We start from the raw sequence: 20,495 nt of genomic DNA, 5'->3' as shown, positions 1-20,495 counted from the left end.
TGGATAAAGCTTCCTAGAAAAAAACAACCAATGCTCGGTTGATCGACCAATGAAAGGAGAAAAGCATCGATACAATAAAAACGCTTGCCAAATCGTTTTCTCCGTCTCAGATACTACGATCAGCACTCGGTGTGGTCGAGCGCAAGTATTCTTTTCTCCCGTGTATTCGCAAGTTTTTTCTCGTTCAACCCAAGCATGGGTAAACCGGACCCAAGCGGTAGCCAGAAGCAAGGCGGCAAGCGGCCGGTGGATAACAATGTCGATGCCAGACATACGAAGCCGGTGCTAGCACTCAACCAGTTCTCGCTGCTCCAGGAGGATGATGGCGAAAGGCGTGAAAGCGTTGAGAAAAATGAGAAGTTGCCTCCTTTCTATGTCAAGGGACAGCCACGCGAGCTGCTTGACAATCTGATTGTGCTAGTCCGTAAAGGGCTACGGGCCGAATTTCCGTGGCGGAGACACTGCAACTCTGGAAGGTGGAATATTTCACCCACGACGTGCCGTCAACGAAGCCCTTCAAGGTCATTCTACGCGGGCTGCACGAGCTGGATGTTTCGGTTGTGGAAGAAGAGCTGAAACGCAACAACCTTCAACCCATGAAGGTTTTCGTGATCAAACGCCACAACAAGGCGATCAAGTATCGCGACCAACTGTACCTGGTGCATTTGGTTGGCGGATCCACAAACATTAGACAGCTTCAAAGCATCCGAACGCTGCTCAGTGTCGTCGTCGAGTGGGAGCGGTACAAGCCGGTCCACCGTGAAGTGACGCAGTGTACCAGCTGCTTGAATTTCGGACATGGCGTGCGCAACTGCCATATGAAATCGCGTTGCTCTAAATGCGGCCAAAAACATGCCACTGCCCAATGCATCGTGGACATGAAGGACAAGCAGCCAACCTGTGTCAACTGCGGGAATGCCCACACATCGACTAGTCGATCGTGTCCCAAGCGGGCCGAATTCATCGCTCTGTGGAAGAGAGCAAGCCAGCCGAGACAGCAAAAAAAAAAGCAACTACCCGGAATCGATCTGAAAATGGTTTTCCACCGCTTCCTCCAACCGAAGGACGCGCACCAAACCTTCCTCCCCTTCCGCTGCCCAGAAGGCAGTATAGGAATTCGACGCAAGCCGAACCAAGCAGCACTCCTCCAGGATTCTGGGGAACCGATTGCGCTATGGCGCATCACTAGGTGTTGTGTCCGACGTGACACTCGCTACTGCACAGTGAGCAGCTGTGCAGGGCCTTTCTCTTGTTGTTCGCTGTTCGTTGTTCGCCTGAGTTCTAGAGCAGACGTGATAGCCAGCTAACTGTCCAACAGGGCAGCTTAGGACAGATGTGACCGCTTACCAGCTGCGTGTGCTAAGCACTCTAAGAACCCGGCGTCACTCCTGCCTTTGCACAACGAGGGTTTGTGCAGGGCTTATCAACCTCCTGGGACGAGCTGGATGGGGTTCCAGCGTCGCTACTCTGCGGTAGTTCGTTTAGCCGCAATATCTCTCCCTTGGGTTCGATAATTAGCGTTTCCAGGGCACACCACGAGGAGGCGAACTACTTCATGCCCCACACACGTGTGGCACGACGGCTTGGTGCACAAGCTTCTGCAATTTCGTTTCCTCAGCTACCTGGTGAAGATCATCTCGGACTACCTCGACGGCAGGACGTCTCAAGTATGCGTAGGTAGTGCCCTCTCGGAACCGTATGATGTACCCAAAGAAGTCCCTCAAGGAAGCATCGTCCATATTGTACAATCTGTACACATCGGATATACCGACACTGCCGCAAGGGGGAACATTGTCGCAGTTTTCTGACGATTCGGCAATCAGCTTCAAGGGACGATTATCGAAGCTCCAAAACGGATTGGATGCCTACACCATATATCTCACCGACTGGAAGATATGTGTGAACGCGGCCAAAACGCAAACCATTGTGTTTCCGCATAGCAACACCGACCGGCTCAAACCGTCATCAAAGATAAAGGTTCTGAACGCTGAAACTGAGTGGTCTTCCGAGGTACGCTACCTTGGCTTGATTCTCGACAGTAAGCTCCTCTTCCGGTCGGTCGTGGAAGACCGAGTCAAAAAAGGCACCATCATGCTGAAACGTCTGTATCCGATCATCAACCGTCGCTCGAAAGCATCCACCGTCAACAAGCTGGCTGTCTATAGGCAGATTGTTGCGCCTATGCTGGAGTATGGGTCTCCGCCGGTTCCTTCCATTCATTTCGGCTAAAAAAATGTTTTATAAAACTACGGAATAATAAAATATTATGATAATATTTTGTTTGCGTAAGCAACAAGAAAATATTGTAAAGTTTGTGTTTGACAGATAAAACTTGCAAATTTAGCTTTGACAGAGTCACAATGAGTGGTTTTCTGATCGCCTTTTCGCGAAGAGTGAAGAGCGAAGAGTGGGTGAGATAAATGACAAAATCGCTTATTGCGACTCTCATGTAGCAAAATTGGCAGGTATTATGTGTTAAACACAAACTTTACAATATTTTCTTGTTGCTTACGCAAAGAAAATATTATCATAATATCTTATTATTCCATAATATAATAAAACATTTTTTTAGCCGAAATGAATGGAAGGAGACTCTCCGGTATGGAAGGGTTGCGCTAAAACACATCGGAAGAAGCTCCAAGTCCTGCAGAACAAGTTTCTGAAGATGATTCTAAATCTGCCTCCATGACACGGATAGCCGACGTTCATCCGCTGGCAAATCTCGATCAAATCGACAAGAGAATGACTGCGCTCGCCAGTTGGCACCAAACTAGGACTCTCAATTCAGAGTACGAAAAAATTAGAAATCTTTACCCATAATTTTGTAAATAGTAGGTAGGATTTAATGTAGTTAGATAGTTAATTTAAAATTTAAAAATTTAAAATGGAACAAATGTTCACAATGTAAAATGATAAATACCAATTAGCAAAAATTAGCCAATGGCTGTATAAAAATAAATTTCATGTAAATGTTTTCTCCGTCATTTGCTTTTGAGCAACGGACGTATAAGCGTCGGACAGGACGTATGAGTGGAACAGCACGCATCGCAACGATACGAAGAAGACGACGACGACGAAAACACCCACATCGACCGGAGGAAAGGCTTCCCGCTATAGGAAGCATGACCAGGCCGCCGTCATCCAGTCGGCATCGACTTGCACTGGTGTGGCCACCATTTGAAAAACCAAACGGCCCTTTTCAGGGCCACCAATTTAAAAACGGAAAGTAGAACAGAAGAGTTAAGTACTAAATGATCAACATATTTGTTCCGTCCACTAGCGGTCCTACGTCAAGCTTCCGTTCGTGCCCCTAGACACATACCCTTTTACTTTTTTGAAATGATTCTTGATCAACCTGCTATCTTGCAGGAATATCTAAGAGACATGACAAGTTAATCATTATGCAGATAACATTATGCAGATATTAGACCAACTGAAGGACCCGCTTTCTGAAAAATATCTGAAATTTGAATTAATGAACAGTTGGAGACCTCCAGAATAAAACCTGATAGACCTCAAGTATTGACATAATACACAGAGAACGAGATGCAGGTCACTGGATCAACTTACTATGATGCGAGAATATCTTATAGGCATGATTTATTGAGCAGTTAAAGATCTTCAGAAAAATATTTTATTAATAATATGATTGATCATCTGAAGGCCTTTGGAATAATTACAGATCAACCTTCTTTCTTGCGAGAATATCTTAGAGACATGATTTGTTTTGTTAAACAATTATAGATCTTTTACTAATCATGTTTGCATTACTCCATGCGTGAAGTTAACGATTTACATAGTTGGAGATGCTTAACATCAGACTCAAAGTGGTGTATCGTCAAGGTGATAAAAGTAAAGAGTTGATAGTTCTGTTAGAGTACCGTAGTGTGAAAATTGTATGAGAAAGGTACGAATCGGGTTAATCAGCTCCTTTACCAAACTTTCCTGTTGGGGAGAGATAGGGAGGGGTATCACCCCTCACCACCACTGGCAAAAGAGATAATCACCGATTTACTTGCGTACCTTCGATTTGCGGAAACAGTTCTATCGATCACACTCAAGTCGCCATTATAATAGGAAAAAGTATTGCCAAATCTGTCATTTACCCTATGTACACTTAAGGATATTTTTCATGGTGCATACTGTTAAATTGCACAAAACCGAACTATAGATCACACGTGATTGAGGTTATACCTGGTCGTATCCGCATCCTCATTACACCTAGCACTACCAAAGGCAAAATAAAACTCTTCTTATGGATCTTAGTTTTTGACACAAATGCAATCCATCATACCCAAGACTTCCTTTTACACGTTCTTCTTTTTTTCAATCTAATTAACAAACTACCGATCATTAAAAGTTCAATATTTTCCGCAGTGCTGGACGCGTGGTCCAAATTACCCGCTGGGATCCTGCAGGGCAACACAAACGACCTGGGCAACTATGACGAGTGCCACAAGGTGGCGCACGAGACGGGCAACGTAACCATCGGTCGAATCGAAGGTCGCTACTGCCAGATGACGATTCCCTTAAACCTGAGCAGTCTCGCCGCAAGGCAGTTTCCCACCGATTCAAGGTAGTGTGAATGTTGGCTTCCTTCCATGCTTTCAATACTGACGGAATGATTTCAGTTCCAATGTGCTCGTCTTGCAGTTGGGAACCTGTTTCCCTGCAACGTGCGCTGCCAGTCAACTGCAAGCACTCTTCAAGGCCTCTGCCGGTGGATTGTTGACCCTTCCAGAGATAACATTCACATGTGAATCACCGGCGCCCGATCTCGGACCAAAAGAGGTAGCTGCAATGTAAGATACCTATGACACTTGACAGTGCTTATCTTCGTAATTGGTCACATTTCTATTTTCACAGTGTGGTGTTTTGCATCGTCGTTGCACTACTTCTGCTCAGCACTTTATATGAAGTGACGGCGTTGATTGGATCACGAGTACCGAACCGTAACTGGGCGATGTTTTCGGTCTACTCCAACGGTATTAAGCTGTTTCGGATCAACGAACGACAGACACAAAGGCAGTCTGGTGTGAAGTCTAGTCAAATTGACTGCTTGAACGGAATCCGTGTCATCTCGATGGTTTGGATTGTGTTCTGCCATAACTACATGACTTTGATGTTGGGGCCGACTGTTAACAAAATGGCTATTTTCGATGTAAGTTAGGAAATTCTTCTAGTTGTGTATGTTGGAATACGTCACGATCTATTTTCTTTCAGTGGGTGAAATCGTACCACAGTATGCTCGTGGTTGCCGGAACAGTGGCGGTAGATTCGTTCTTTCTGCTTAGTGGACTGCTGGTATGTTGGAGTCTTCTGAAGGAGTTGGATAAGAACCAAAAGCTCAATCTCCCGATGATGTACCTGCATCGCTATCTTCGTCTAACTCCAGCCCTGGCGGCACTCATCCTGTTGTCGTCCACTTTGATGAAGTATTTTGGCTCTGGTCCCATGTGGGATACCTCGATCTCAATGATGGAGAATGGCTGCCAACAGTACTGGTGGTCTGCTCTGCTCTACGTACAGAACTACGTTAATCCATTGAAGATGTGCTTGGGTCACTCGTGGTACCTATCGGTCGATATGCAGCTCTTCGTTCTATCGCCCTTGCTCATTTACCCACTATGGAAGTGGGGACGAAGAGTACTCTACATCATTGCTGTGTTGATCCTGCTCTCGATGGGATGCGTCGTGGGTTCATTCCTAGTTAACAATCTCCGACTAGCTTTCGTAGATAGTGGACGGCAGGCGATAGACAAGAGCCGAATGGTTCTGGTGTATTATCCTACTCATACTAGAGTGGGAGCTTGGCTAGTCGGAGTGATCCTCGGATATATCCTGCATCAAACCAAGCATCACAGGATACAACTGTCAAAGATCGCCTGCATCTCAGGATGGCTTATCTCGTTGAGCATCATGCTAGCCATCCTTCTGGGAGATTATCCGCTTCAACAACCGGAAACCTATGCTGATCATCCGGTGATCGTCGACGCCGTCTACGAATCCACCAATAGAGTCGTCTGGGCTGGATGCCTTGCATGGATAGTGTTCGCCTGTGTCAATGGCTACGGTGGACCAATCGACACATTTCTGAGTTTATCCATATGGCAACCGTTGGGCAGGTTGTCCTATAGCATCTACCTACTGCATCTTCCGCTACAAACGATGCTGTTGGGATCGGTGAGAAATGCTGGATATTTCTCAGACATCGCAGCTACTCACAACTTTTGGGGAGATTTCGGACTCACGGTAACGCTGGCGATAGTGTGGTGCTTAGCGTTCGAATCTCCCATCGTTGGATTGGAGAAGGTTTTGCTGCGGGGATGTAAGTACTACCGGTTTAACCTTTGCGTGCCTGACGTCTGAATTTGCATAGATTTCAAAATTCAATTAGCTCTAAAAACATAACTTATCAATCTTTTTCTTCACAATAAATTGCATTTTTTCGGGAATCTATTGAAATTTTTGAATCCATCTGAAAATATTTGGATAAATACATGGTTCCGGAGTTATTCCAGTCCTCGTTGGGGTCACTTTTGGTCGGCATTCGGATTTACTGTTCTGTAATAAGTATACACACGATGAACATCAAGTTTTTTCTCTCAAATGAAGTAATTGGACCAATGGCGGTAGATGGTCCACGATCACATTGGGCATCCCGGAAATGTTCCGGTGCCCCGGCGAAGTGACCAATTCTCAACAAGAACAAAAACCCATCATGTGACATATCAAACTTCATGATTTTACAAATCTTGGCCGGTTATGGCCTTATTGAGAGTCCATGGTCACACTAGCCCTCCCGGGAATGTTCTGGTGCCCCCGGGGAAGTGGCCAATTCTCAACAAGAACCAAAACCCATCGTGCGACATATCAAACTTCATCATTTGACAAATTTTGGGCAGTAATGGCCTTATTGAGAGTCCATGGTCACACTAGCCCTCCCGGGAATGTTCTGGTGCCCCCGAGGAAGTGGCCAATTCTGAACAAGAACCAAAACACGTTAGGCGACATATCAAACTTCATCATTTGACAAATTTTGGGCAGTAATGGCCTTATTTAGAGTCCATGGTCACACTAGCCCTCCCGGGAATGTTCCGGTGCCCCCGGGGAAGTGGCATTTTCGGTTTTATCATGATTTAGAAGAGGTTTATGCGGCTTAGAATGGACTTGAAATGCATTTGAAATCAGAAAATTTCGCATTCAGAGAGTTTTATGATTCGTGAGCGCTCTCTCAGAGTGAGAATGTATGAGTCAAACACATACTTTACAATTTTTTCCTGTAACTTACAAGCAGTGTAGGCTATATCATCAATTTCACGCGTGGTATTGAAACAAAATATCATGCTTGCTATTGATTTTACAAGCTCTTTTGACTATTCACAACATGTAAAAGTGAAGCTGAGAGTTGAATCGAAAAAAAAAATGATTCCGTTGCACATCGCACAGAGGAGGCTGAGTGGTGCGAAGTGAAATTTTCTTCATGTTGGTAGTGTTGAAATAAACGTTTCATCACCGTCGGTTGGTAGAGAGAAGTGTCAAACGGCTTTTTGTGCAGAGCCGATTCGTGACTTTGTGATTGTTTGTTGACATTGTTCATAGCTGGAGTTTTTACGGAGTGGAATAAAATTCAGAATGAAGTGTTTTGCTCACTTTTGCAATTATAAAGATGGACACGACGAAAAGCGAAGCCTATTCAGGTTTTCCAAGGATTCAGCAGTACGAAAAGAGTGGCTCAGTTTCTGTGAGGTGGATCTCAATTTTCAAATCAAACCCAGTGACCGGTTGTGCAGTATTCATTTTGATAAAAATTGTGTAAAACATCTGAATTCAGTTGCAAATCAGATGCAAATTTAATGTGGCCGACGATATCTATGGAAGTGCTGTCGAAATTCCCTGGGACCTCCAATGGCAACGATTTAACTTCCCTCCAATTCGTGTGAAACTCGAACATGAAAACTCTATAGAACCCCCGTAGAACCTCGCTGGCAGCAACTAAAATATCCACTGAAACCTCTTCTGTCGCGGGAAAAATCTGTTGAAATTTCCTGGAACTTTTGTACTATCATCACAAATCTCCTTAGAACGTTCTCCGAAGTCACAGTCGTTCCTGAGCGAAAAAAAATCGGAGGGGTTTTTTTCAGCGCAGGAGACTACTTTGGTCCAAAATACGCAATAATACTGTTATTTTTAATTGTTTGAGTCGTTTCGAATCACGTTTTTAAAAAGATCAAAAACATTACTGAAAAATATTTATTTTTTTATTTTGGACGATAACAATACTTCTATCTATTTCAACGAACCACAATGATAAAAAAAGTGGTTCGATTTGACAGCTCGAAAGTGGTTCGATTTTGAGGTCCGTCTTCGCACCACTCAGAGAGGAGGCATAGTTTGCTATTTCTCTTTACTCTTCACCGATGGCAGACACGAAGCTACCAAAGATGAATACTAAGATGAAACTATCGGAAGAAAAACATTCTATTTTAGTGTCCTCTTTCACGGTCCCTTTCATCCAATGAATACCCCCCGTATTCAAGGTAATTTTGTGGTTTTGCTGCCCCCTCGATAGAGATGAAATTTTGCGTTCATTTTTATCAAAACAATCACACCAAAATCAGAGATGTCCCATTTTTTAATTACTCGATTAACAACTAATCGATTATTTTTTTGTTCGCTGTGCTGCCATTTTTCCACCAATGAGAGTGCAGCACATGTTTGAAACGATCGGTGATGATCCTCTGGAGATGTTTATGCTTATATTGGCATGATATAACCGATTACAAATATTTTACTTTTCGGTTCGTTAATCGATTAATCGATTATTCGAATGAAAATCGGCCATCGCTAGATGAATGTGAAACGTCATTTAAAATATATGGACCGTACATAAATAATGATACAATTTGAAAGGGACCGGGGCTAATCAAAAACTACGTCCTCACGGTAACTGAAATAAACACGAGTGTTAACCGGTTGAAGCAACTGCTGCCAGCAGTAACGGTACACACTTAGAAATACGTAATCTTACACGTGACGGAATCCATATTTGACATAAAGGATGAGACGAAAACAAACATGTCATGTAAAATTGAGTGCTCCGAGACTGAAAAATTCGAAAATATGTATGATTGAGCTGAATTTTGCGTCTATTATGACTCAATTTTATGTCAAAATTGACGCTCGTATATGTCAGTCTCAGAGCACCTAAATTTACATCAATTTTTCTAAGTGTGTAGTTTCGGGTCGCGTTCGGATGTAAAGCAAAAATCAAGAAACTCAACTCTGCACGGTTTGGTTAGAATTGTAGATGGTGAATTTTGTATGCTTGATATTCGTAGCTTCGATATCGTAGCTTGTATATCATCCACAGTTGCTTTGGTCTGCGGAAATCAACCGTGATCTGGGGCATTAGTGAGATTTGATTTTTTGATATTTTCCCAGCATTGCAATCTGTCATTATAACACCTAATGAATTCATAAGACAAACAAAATTAAAGCGAAGTGAGTGGAAGCAAATCTGATTGTGGATACCTGAAAAATCACGATTGACGATATCCAGGCCAGGCCAGTGCGACAATCTTTTGTGCTCAGGTCACAAAGGCAAGACTTAGGGATCAATTCATGGCTCTACTTATGGCCCATTTCAGAAGCCAAGACTTGAAGCAGCATCAATTAGAAACAATCAGTTTCCATTTTGGGATTTGACGATTTGATAAAAATGGAAGTTTCAACTCAAATGTAGGAAAGGGTCATTCCAAATGTCATTTGGAATAGCAATCAAATCTAAGTTTGCAGCTTATGTTCTGATAGCCTTTTCAGCTTTTCTGATATCAACCGTGATATTTTCTCAATTTAGATTTTTGAGCATCTAACAGAATTATAAAGGCCTTGCATCATGAAAATTCTAAGAAGCATGAAGTATTTCCAGTACGCAAAAATACTCTAATAAATGGTTACCCACATCAAATTGCATCACGGAAAAACACTGTAGAAAATTACCCATTGGGTATTTTCTCTTTAAAATTTGAGTAGATGTAGTTTAGAGTGTATTGTTTACACTGTATTTTTATCGCTGTCAGTTTTTCGATATTTGAAAAAAATGGCGTCACCCGAAAAGAAACGCCGCGAATTTATTTTGCGCAAGCACCTGGAAAATCCTCAACTCTCCCATCGGGACATCGAAAAACAACTCGGAATCGTGCAGTCAACGGTGAGTCGTGTGATTAATCGTTACTACGAAATGGATGTTCTGTTAGTGATCAGGATCACAAGAGTGTCGTGAAAGTGTTTAAGCGGAATCAAAATGCTTCGGTGGCCAAAAAATTGAATCTGTCCAAGTCAGCCAAGGACCGGGAGGGACTGCATACGTACAAAGTACAGAAGGCTCCAAATCGTGATGAACGGCAAAACACGATGGGAAAGTCACGGGCCCGGAAACTGTACACCCAGATGCTGACGAGGCCTCATTGTCTCATCATGGATGATGAGACTTACGTCAAGGTGGACTTCCGAGGCTACTGGTCTTCAACGCCCAGCACAAGTTTGATCTTCCGTAAGGAAGCAGAAACTTTCAAAGTTTGCCTAGAAATATATGATTTGGAAAGCGATCTGCTCATGTGACAAACGGGGAGATCTACCTCAAGGAGTGTCTCCAGAAGTGTCTGCTTCCTCTGTTGAAGCAACACGAGGGCCCTACGATCTTCTGGCTGGATCTAGCTTCGTGCCACTTTCGTACCGAAGGACATGAACCCCCCTCAACGCACCGGAACTATGGCCCATCGAAAAATACCGTGCAGGCAATACGGAAGATTGGATTCTCTCAGTCTATTGGTACTACTCCTATAGGAGTAAAATTTTCGTCATTTTCCGGCAGATTTTTGAGGTTTATTTGGAAAACTTATTCATCACTGAGTTCCTTAACTTTTTGCGATTATATGTAAACTGAACTTAAATTTGGGTTAATCTCAATGGCCGTGTAAATGTACCATTCCCGGGAATTTTAATCAGTGTAGAACTATCAATAAATTAAAAGATATTTTCAGTGATTGAAACTTTATGTAGAGGTTGGGAAGAACTTCCTGATAAGTCAGCAAAAACTTCCGGAGAATTTTCGAAGAACTGAAGCAAGATGAAGTTCAAAGAATTTTATGACAGGTTCATTAACTTCATAAAAAATTCATGTACTTCACAAAAAGTTCAAGCAACTCCAGTGAACCAGTAAACTTCAGGTAGCTTTAAAGCTCTTTAGGAAAGGCCAGAGAGCTGCCCAAATATTCTGAGAACTTTAGGGCTGTGGCATGAGCATCAGAAAAAATGTGCCATCTCTAGGAAATTTCCGAAAAATTCAGGAAAGTCCAGAAAACTTCAAAGAAGTTAGCAGTCCCATGAACGTCAGGAAATACGAGAATGATACGAGAACTTCAGGAAAATATTGAGATCTTTATATAAGTTCTATTAACCTTAAAAAAATTGCGGAAACCTTCAAGGGGTTCTGAGAATTCTAAGGAAGTTCCAAAAAATTTAAGGACATTTCGAAAACTTCAGGATAGTTTTGAGAACTTTTTAAAACTACGGTGATGTTTAAAAGTAAATTGTTGTTCCGATATATTTAGGGCAGTTCCATAGGGTTTGCACAAATTTTGAGAGCTCAAAAGCTTCACCGCAGTTCCATTAAAGTCGGGGGAAATTGTAGGAGTTTTACAGAGGTTACCAAAACTTCTTGTGTTCCGTACTGAGTACCAATGCTACCGACGCTAGGGTGGCAGCTTCCACACCAGAGGCAATCACGCTGACCACTATACCACCGGTGCCGCTATATATTAATGATCATGAGGGTAGTCATGCGTATTTTGGGGCAGTTCCATGAATATCAGCATAATAGCGGGAACTTCAGAGAAGTTCCGAGATGTTCAGGTAAAATTCGGGAAAGTAAAGGTAGTTCCATTAAATTTAGCAATATAGCGAGAACCTTCAAGATCTTCCAATATATAAAGGTATCCCAGAGATCATCAGGGAAACTTAGAGAACATAAGAAAAAATCATAGACAACTTCACAGCAACTTCGAGCAATTCACGGAACAGCAGATAACGGCGGGAAGTATAGAGATCTTTCTAGCAGTTTTATCATTGTTTAGGGAAATTTCAGGAACATCACTAGAAGAGTGACGAGAGCTTTAGGGATGTTTCAAGAACTTCAGAGTGGTCCTCAATAGTTTAGGAACCATACAGACGTTCCAAAGAATGAAGAGAAATAACGAGGTTTTAAGGGAAGTTTCATGAACAGTTGGCGGGATGTTAAGGAGTGTTCCAAGAACTTATATAAAATTTCAGGAACTTCAGGTAAGCTTTGAGCACTTCAAAGCGGTTCCATCAGCTTAAATGAAACTGTAGGAACTTTTAAGAACTTCAGGGAATTAAAGAAAAGTTCGTAAAAGTTCGGAGAACTTAAGCAAACTTTAAATAAATTCCATAAACCTTAGGGAAGTTTGGCCCAGATATTTTCCGGGAGGCTCAGAGACCATCCGAAAATTTAATGATGAAATTTCGGAAATTTCAAGAAAGTCCAAAGATTATCAAGAAAGTTTCAAGGTTTTAAGGATAACTTCATTTATTTCTGAGCAGTTCCAATAACTTCAGAAGAATCACGAATGATCCGAGAGTCTCAATGCAATTCAACTAGCTTCAAGGCAATTGCAGACAATTAACATAAGTTTCAAGAAACTCAGGGAATTAAAAAAAATCAGTAAAGTTCCTAGATCTTCAAGGAACTTCAGAGAAATGTTAATATTTTAAGGCAGTTTCATTTTTTTACAGGGATGTTCCGAGATCAGAGAACTTCAGAGCAGTTCAAGATGTTTCAGAAAATTGGAAAACCGAAGAATGTTCAAAAAATAGGAATACTTCGTAGTCTTCAAGGCACACCACGATCAGTAAAAAAATTGGAACGATTGAGAAGTTCCGAGAACTTTTTGAAAATTTAGCGAACTTCGTGAATAAACGAAAACTTCATGCAAGTGTGAGAAATTCAGAGAAGTTCTATGAGTTTCAAAACTGTTTCAAAAACTACATAAAAAAGTAACTTCAAGGCCGTTAATTTTACTTCAGGAAATAGCGGGAACTTTCAAAAATTCGGAGATCTTTCCGACAGTTTCAATAATTTCATAAAAGCACCGAAAGCTTCGCAAACATCTTTCAGGGAACTTCAAATATCTTGAAGAATTAGTAATTTGTTTTGGCTTGTAAGTCTTCATCGCCAACGTTTCGATCCAGGATTTAGGATCTTTACCAGTGCTAATTTTAAATCGTTAAGCCTTTGCGCTACACGAAAGAGACTACAACTTTACATCTCTTTAAAAAAGCAAAGTTCAATGACCGAAACGTCGAACGTTGACCTGAAAAGCCATTATCCGAAAAATTTGTAGTTTTATGTTTTATGGCGAGCTGATTGGAGACAAGTTTTATCCGCACCCTAGTTTTAATTAGAGGGAATTGAATGTTGTGTACATTCTCAAACTACACACAATTATGGGCTCTTCTTAAAGGGTGCGAATGAATTTAAGATAGGTGGGGGTGCTCATAACAGTGAGTAACCATTTCTAAATTTACCATGACAGCACTGCTTTCGGGGAAGTCAGAAGAACCTTCCAGAGAAGATCTTATAAATCATTCTAATAAAACTGGAACAAGCTTCCACGGAAAGATGGATGAAAGTTGCGAGAAAGTTCCAAGAGAAGCCGGAAACACATCCGGAGGCAGTCTTATGATACTCTCAGGTGATTGCAGAAAAAAATTTCAGGGTTAGTTGGAAGAACGTTTTGGAGGATGCTTAAAACATCTTCCGGAGGATGTTTGAAAGACTTTCAAAGAAAATCAAAAGAAACTTTCGGGGTATTGTTGGAATCGAAGTGACGTGTAGGGACCGGAAATCGATGTCTGTCACCATTTTGAAATCCAAGATGGCGGCTTCCGGTTACAGAAAAATTTATAAAATAACCCACAATATGGGTATTTTTGGAATCGGAGTGACGTGTAGGGACCGGATATCGATGACTGACGCCATTTTGAAATCCAAGATGGTGGCTTCCGGTTACAGAAAAATTGGCAAATACCACCACGTCAACCCGATTCTTAAGATACCCATATTGTAGGCTATTTAACATTATTTTTATGTCTATATGTAAGCGGAAGTCGCCAGATTGAATTTCAAAATGGCGTCAGACATGGGTTTTCAGTCCTAATAAGTCACCCCGATTCCAAAAAATCCATATTGTGGGGTATATGGCAGTATTTCCCAGTGTTTCTGTAACCGGATGTCAACATCTTGGATTTCTAAATGGCGTCAGACATGGATTCTCGGTTCTCACAGGTCACTCCGCTTCCAGAAATATCCACATTGTTGTGTATTTAACGGTATTTTTCTGTTTTCCTGTAACCAGAAGCCGCCATATTGGATTTCAAAATGGCGTCAGACATCGATTTCCGGTCCCTAAACGTCACCCTGATTCTTAAGATACCCATATTGTGGGTTATTTAACATTATTTGCCTGTTTTTATGTAACCGGAAGCCGCCATCTTGGATTTCAAAATGGCGTCAGCCATCGATTTCCGGTTCTTAGACGTCACTCCAATTCCAAAAATACCCATATTGTGGGGTTTTTGACAGAATTTCGAAGTTATTATGTTACCAGAAGCCGCCATCTTATATTTCAAAATGGCGTCAGACATCGATTTCCGGTCCCTGCACGTCACCCTTATTCCAAAAATACCCATATTGTGGGGTATTTGACAATATTTTCAAAAACCTCTTTTTACGAAGTAAATCTAAAATAACGATGTTTTTTTACGCACTAATTCGATTTACGAACCCCCATTTTGGTTCGTAAATGGAGGTTTCAGAGTATTACATACTCGCTTCCAGGTTCGAAAATATTCTTTTCAAAACTGGCACGTAGCTATTAAGTTTATGTTTTTTTTATAATTAAAAAAATTATTTGGACTGGTCTCACCATGTAAATTTGATCCTCCAATCCATGCGTTTCGTAATTTTGATTTTCTCTAAGCTTTCCATCTCATTTCGTGATGCACCTTTGTCGTAATACTTCCTTCAACTAAACAAATTTTCTTGCATTGCCATGGTCATCTTGGAGGAGGTTCGCGTCTAGTGCTTTCCCCAGGAACAGTTCGCGGCCATCAACTGCCACCCGTCCAGTATTTTGCGTATCCAGCGAGGCATCTTTCATATTGCTCGCAATCTCCGACACCGGATAGAAACCAGCAGCCGAGCACTTTTGCAAGCGAAAAACTTGCTGATTCACGGCAACGTCGGCCACCGAATCACCCCCAAAACTCGCGACGGACACATTATCATCACATTCCCTGGCTAATTCACCAACTGGACCGATCTCTAAATAGAACTACACGCCAAAAATGTAGCATCCGAACTCGGAGAACCGGGCTCCCGGGAGGCAATGAAAACTGACACCGAACAATGGAACTGAAGCTGCGTCGTATAGTTTGGAGGTTAAATTCAAGGTCAACCAAGGCAAACACAGGCAAAACACGACATTTCACTAAATGATAACTTTGTGAACAGTTGAAACAAAATTTCAGCTCACAAATTAACAAATTTAAAGCATACAATTTAAATAATTTCGCTGACGAAAAATACGCAGCAAAAGAAAAACACGTCAGCTTTCAAGCGCAGCCTACTGCGATCTCTTCATTCATTACCTAAACAAAATATGAACGCATATTCAACATTCTTTCCTTCCGGCTTTAATCATTCCACGGTGCGTTTCTTACAGTGAATCAAATACAAAAAAATCGACATTCCAAAACCTTTACGATATGAAAAAAGATACTTTTCCCTCCAATTTGATCCTACTAAAGAACTTTTTTATCGGGAGATCTTGAACAAACAAATGTTTCATGGATTTGTTTCACCAGTGCTTCGATTTTGTACGTCCAGAAGAAAGCACCAGAGCTAACACAATTCCGCCATTAGTTCTATTTACAAATTTCACAGGTAATTTCCACTCGTTCATTCTTTGGGAACCTCCAACCACCCGAGACGAACACAAATGCATAATTCAGTAAATATACCAGTAGCTGGGTAGTCGAATTAAGTACCACTGGGTATGATTCATACGTGTCTATCAGTGCGTACCATGCTGGGCACAACGGCCTCATGGTGTTTATTTACAAAACTTGTTTAGCTGAGCATGAACTTGAACATTTGTCTGTTGCCATCAACGCTCCAATCACTGACGTCTATTTTTTTTCGCTTTATAAAATTTAAACAAAGTATTCATTCAACGTCGTCATTTGAGCTACGATTATCAACCTTGACATCTCAAAAGAAATGTTTGTTTTGGGAAGAATATGTCATCTGCTCTCTGAGATATTCCAAGTTCTAATTGGTTGTTTATTTTTTTTCTTTTTGCGTGTCTCTCCTAGCATCATATTTCAGAGCATCGGTTGGTCAAATTTGAGCGCTAAGTGAACTTTGATTACCTGACTGACGTTACCGTTAAGACTCGAAGTCCGGACACTCAGTGCATGAATATGGAAACTTTTAAAAGTTGATTATCACTGTTGGGAGTGTAACGTTTTACGTTTTTTGTAAATAGTTTTTCGTTGCAATCTAATTTAATTAACAATTAAATCTTTTGTTTATGTCAAGTTTGCTAAGAAATGAAATATTTCAACCGTGTAAATAAAATCAGACCATTACTGTGTCGATTTTACAACTTTGCCATATTTACTGTGTCTAGGCTACAACTTCGCCATAAAAGCTCAACTTATAGTGAGCTGTATTATATTGTACATGCTTTCTGGAGGCGCCATGAAGTCCGTCGCCATTCGAAAGGTTTGGCGCAACTCTCGAATAAAGAGGGAGTTTTTAAAAGATGACCTATCTGAATAGGAAAAGGTCGTTAGGAATTCTCCTGCTCGCAAAATTATTCTGACTCATTAATTTCGCTTTCGAATCGGCTGGATAACAGAAGTGCGCGAATTGCTTTACGTTCTCGAGTTATATTAAATCAAATTAATTTTATGCGATAAGTTTCTCTAAAGGTACTAAATAGTAGTGAGTCAGTTTTTATCAACCAGTGGTTTTTTAAACGTTTTCTTTCTTTTTGTACATGGGACATAAGTCCGTATTAAGTTCCGCGTAGTCTGATCAGTGCGTTTATTTGTAATATTGTACAAGAAAGGTAATTTTATAGAATTTTGTTAAAATTTAGAATTGTATAAGTAATGTAAGTTCGCGTTGGATTTCCAGCGCTTTGCGCTTTTTTGTACGGGCTGGATATACGTTCCGTTCGGCTATCGTCAACGCCGGATCGGGGGTTCCATCTGTGGCATCGCCATCATCGTTCGTGGGAGACGGAAATTTCCCGTGACTCGTGCTAAGGCCCGCCTTTTCGAAGGTAGCTAAACGGAGGTGGGTGAAGTTCGCTAATCTTCCAAGCAAAATATCTTCCGACGGTCGCCAATCATCCGTCGACGAGGTCCCTTCCACTACAACCCCGTGGACCATTATTTCCGAGAGCTCGGACCGTGTGAGTGCGTCGCCAAAAGCGTGCCGCGGTCCGGATTCAATCCAACGGGAAAGGGGGTTCATTTCATCACGGGTGGTCATAGCGGAAACAAAGTACGCGAAGCCGTCCGGAGGTAAGTTGGCCTCTTCTCTTTGCGGAGCGAATCACCCGGGACAGCACGACTTCTCGTCGTAGCTCAGCTCTCGATTGCCAAATCGGAAGTCTTCCGTCCAGCCGCCACTCCCTCCGCAACTCTAATTCGGCCATACCGCGTTCGAGTCACCTTCTGTTGCTGCGCGCCATACTGCAGCACGTGAGCGGCACCATCACGCCGCCATCGCTATACCGCCATCATCGAGTCGTCGAGCCCTCATCGGACAACAGTCAGCGATTCATCGCTTCGTTAACCCTCCGTTACTCACGCTGTTGTACTTTGTACAACACACATGAGTTTTCCATAACCATTTTGCAGTCGAGCTACCAATCGATCTGAAACCAACGAGTATTCCTCAAAAAACTTGTTTTGATCTAAACAAGGTAAATTTTTATAACAGTAAACACCTAAAAAATGCGGATAATAGGGAAAATGTAAATGGAAACCGCGTAAACTGTGCCCATACTACGTGGGATTTGACTGAATTGTTTACAACATGGAATATATCGAGATCCTGACCAGATAGAAAGTTACTGTCTCCAACAAAGTTGTTCAGGAGATCATAGCCTTTTCGCTGGTGGACAGTAGTTCAGAATTTTATCACTACGTGGCGCTAGTATACATGTGAAATTCTTTCATATTATATGTCTCGAGATCCTAACCAGATAGAAAGTTACTGTTTTTCACAAAGTTTTTCAGGAGGTCAAAGCCTATTGCTTGATGCTCAATAGTTCAGAATTTGCTAACTCCGCGACGCTAGTATACACGTGAAATTCTCATATAAAATATCTCGAGTTCCCTAGCAGATAGAAAGGTACTGTCTTCGGCATAGTTGTTCAGGAGATCAAGGCCTTTTCGCAGATGGAGTTAGTTCAGAGTTTTTTTCTCTTCGCGGTGCTACTATACATGTGAAATTCTCGCATATAAAATATCTCTAGGTCCAGATAGAAAGTAAATGTATTCGGCATAGTTTTTCAGGAAGTCTGCTGGGTGACAATAGTTCAGAAATTTTTTCACTATGCGGTGCACTATGCGGTGCTAGTAAAGGGTGATCGGTGAAATCGTTTATTTAAAAAATCAAATTAAATTTCTTTTTCAAGTTCAATTAGTATAAAATTCAGGAAAAATATTCAGTTAGGCTTCCGCTTTTCCACATCCGAATTGCCGGGCCTTACGCTTGACCCCTGCCATCAGATTTTGTACAGCCACCTTGTCCACCTTCTTCGCCGCAGAAAGCCAGTTTGCCTTGAACTGCTGCTCGCCCTTAGCAGTTTTTTGGTCTTCTTTAGGTTCCGCTTGACAATAGCCCAGTATTTCTCAATTGGGCGGAGCTCTGGCGTGTTGGGAGGGTTCTTGTCCTTGGGAACCACCTGCACGTTGTTGGCGGCGTACCACTCCATGGCCTTTTTACCGTAATGGCAAGATACCAAATCCGGCCAAAACAGTACGGAACAACCGTGTTTCTTCAGGAAAGGCAGCAGACGTTTATTCAAACACTCTTTCACGTAAATTTCTTGGTTGACAGTCCCGGAAGCTATGAAAATGCTGCTTTTCAAGCCACAGGTACAGATGGCTTGCCAAACCAGATGTTTCTTTGCGAACTTTGACAGTTTCATGTGCTTGAAAACATCTGCTACCTTTCCCCTTCCTTTTGCCGTATAAAACTCCTGTCCCGGAAGCTGCTTGTAGTCGTCCATTACCACGCAGTCAAACTTCGTCAGCATCGTCGTGTACAGCCTCCGGGATCGCGCTTTGGCCGTCGTATTTTGTTTATCATCGCGATTTGGAGTCACTACCTTCTTGTAAGTCGATAGTCCGGCTCGTTTTTTGGCTCGATGCACGGTTGTAGACGATACACCCAGCTTATTTGCGGCATCTCGGAGAGAGAGGTTAGGGTTTCGCTTGAAACTACCGGCAACTCTCTTTGTCGTCTCAGCGGCTTCCGGTTTTCGATTTCCCCCCGATCCAGACTTCCTGGCTGTCGACAAACATTCCCCAAACACTTTAATTACATTTGTAACGGTTGATTTGGCAACTTTTAGCGATTTTGCCAACTTTGCGTGCGAGTAGCTCGGATTTTCGCGATGCGCGAGCAAAATTTTGATACGCTGCTCTTCTTGCTTGGACGGCATTTTGACAACTGAAGAGTGAATTCCAAAATCAAAATAGGAGCAACATTCTACACACACACACACACCTTCAAAATGAGGGGTGTTCAGGTTTTTTAAATGCAACATTGAAAGAAATACGTCAAGTTGATATTGACCAAATTTTGACCGTATCACCCTTTATATACGTACCTTTCTCGCACATTCAGCTCGAGATCCCGATCAGCTAGAAAGTTGCTGTCTTTTTCAAAGTTGTTTAGAGGGTCAAGACTTTTTGGCTGGTAGACAGTAGTTAAGAAGTTTTTCACCACGTGGCAAGTTTTTGTAAGTGGCAAGTTTGGCAAGTGTAGGTACATCCAAAGTCATAAAGAAAAGGCCTGATAATATGAAATTATCATCTCTTTCATTATACCGCTATTCCTACGCTGTTGGGAGTGTGACGTCGAATTTGTGGTTACATATACCTTATCCTAAATCTTAACGAGAAGAATCTACTCGGTTCGTCTAAAATGTGTAATGTAATGTAAAATGAATAAAATATATACACATGAGCTGGTCAGTCGAGCCATAGGACTATCTCAGTCGTGCGATTGTTTTACTCAGTTGTCTGGAGAAATTTCCAAAAGCGTAGTTCACTCAGCGCTGAGTAACCTACACTTCCAATCATAAGCTTAAATACACCCAAAG

The 20,495-nt window shown here is 41.9% G+C and overlaps 1 protein-coding gene across 1 annotated transcript in view; it reads left to right on the top strand.

Annotated features, from left to right (window-relative positions):
• LOC135702524 (nose resistant to fluoxetine protein 6-like) overlaps positions 1-20,495 on the top strand; it is a 56,195-nt gene that overhangs the window by 18,145 nt on the left and 17,555 nt on the right. Inside the window, exons 2-5 of the mRNA XM_065223601.1 lie at positions 4,378-4,576; positions 4,632-4,802; positions 4,867-5,161; positions 5,224-6,328. Coding sequence (XP_065079673.1) covers positions 4,378-4,576; positions 4,632-4,802; positions 4,867-5,161; positions 5,224-6,328 — 1,770 coding nt within the window. The remainder of the gene's footprint in view (positions 1-4,377; positions 4,577-4,631; positions 4,803-4,866; positions 5,162-5,223; positions 6,329-20,495) is intronic.

The sequence above is a fragment of the Ochlerotatus camptorhynchus genome, unplaced genomic scaffold (assembly GCF_037179485.1).
Source record: "Ochlerotatus camptorhynchus isolate MF236.1 unplaced genomic scaffold, CSIRO-AGI_Acam_v1.1 ptg000193l, whole genome shotgun sequence".
Classification (NCBI taxonomy): Eukaryota; Metazoa; Arthropoda; class Insecta; order Diptera; family Culicidae; genus Ochlerotatus; species Ochlerotatus camptorhynchus.
Note: the sequence above shows the minus strand (reverse complement) of the source record. Positions and strands in the feature narration are given on the sequence as shown.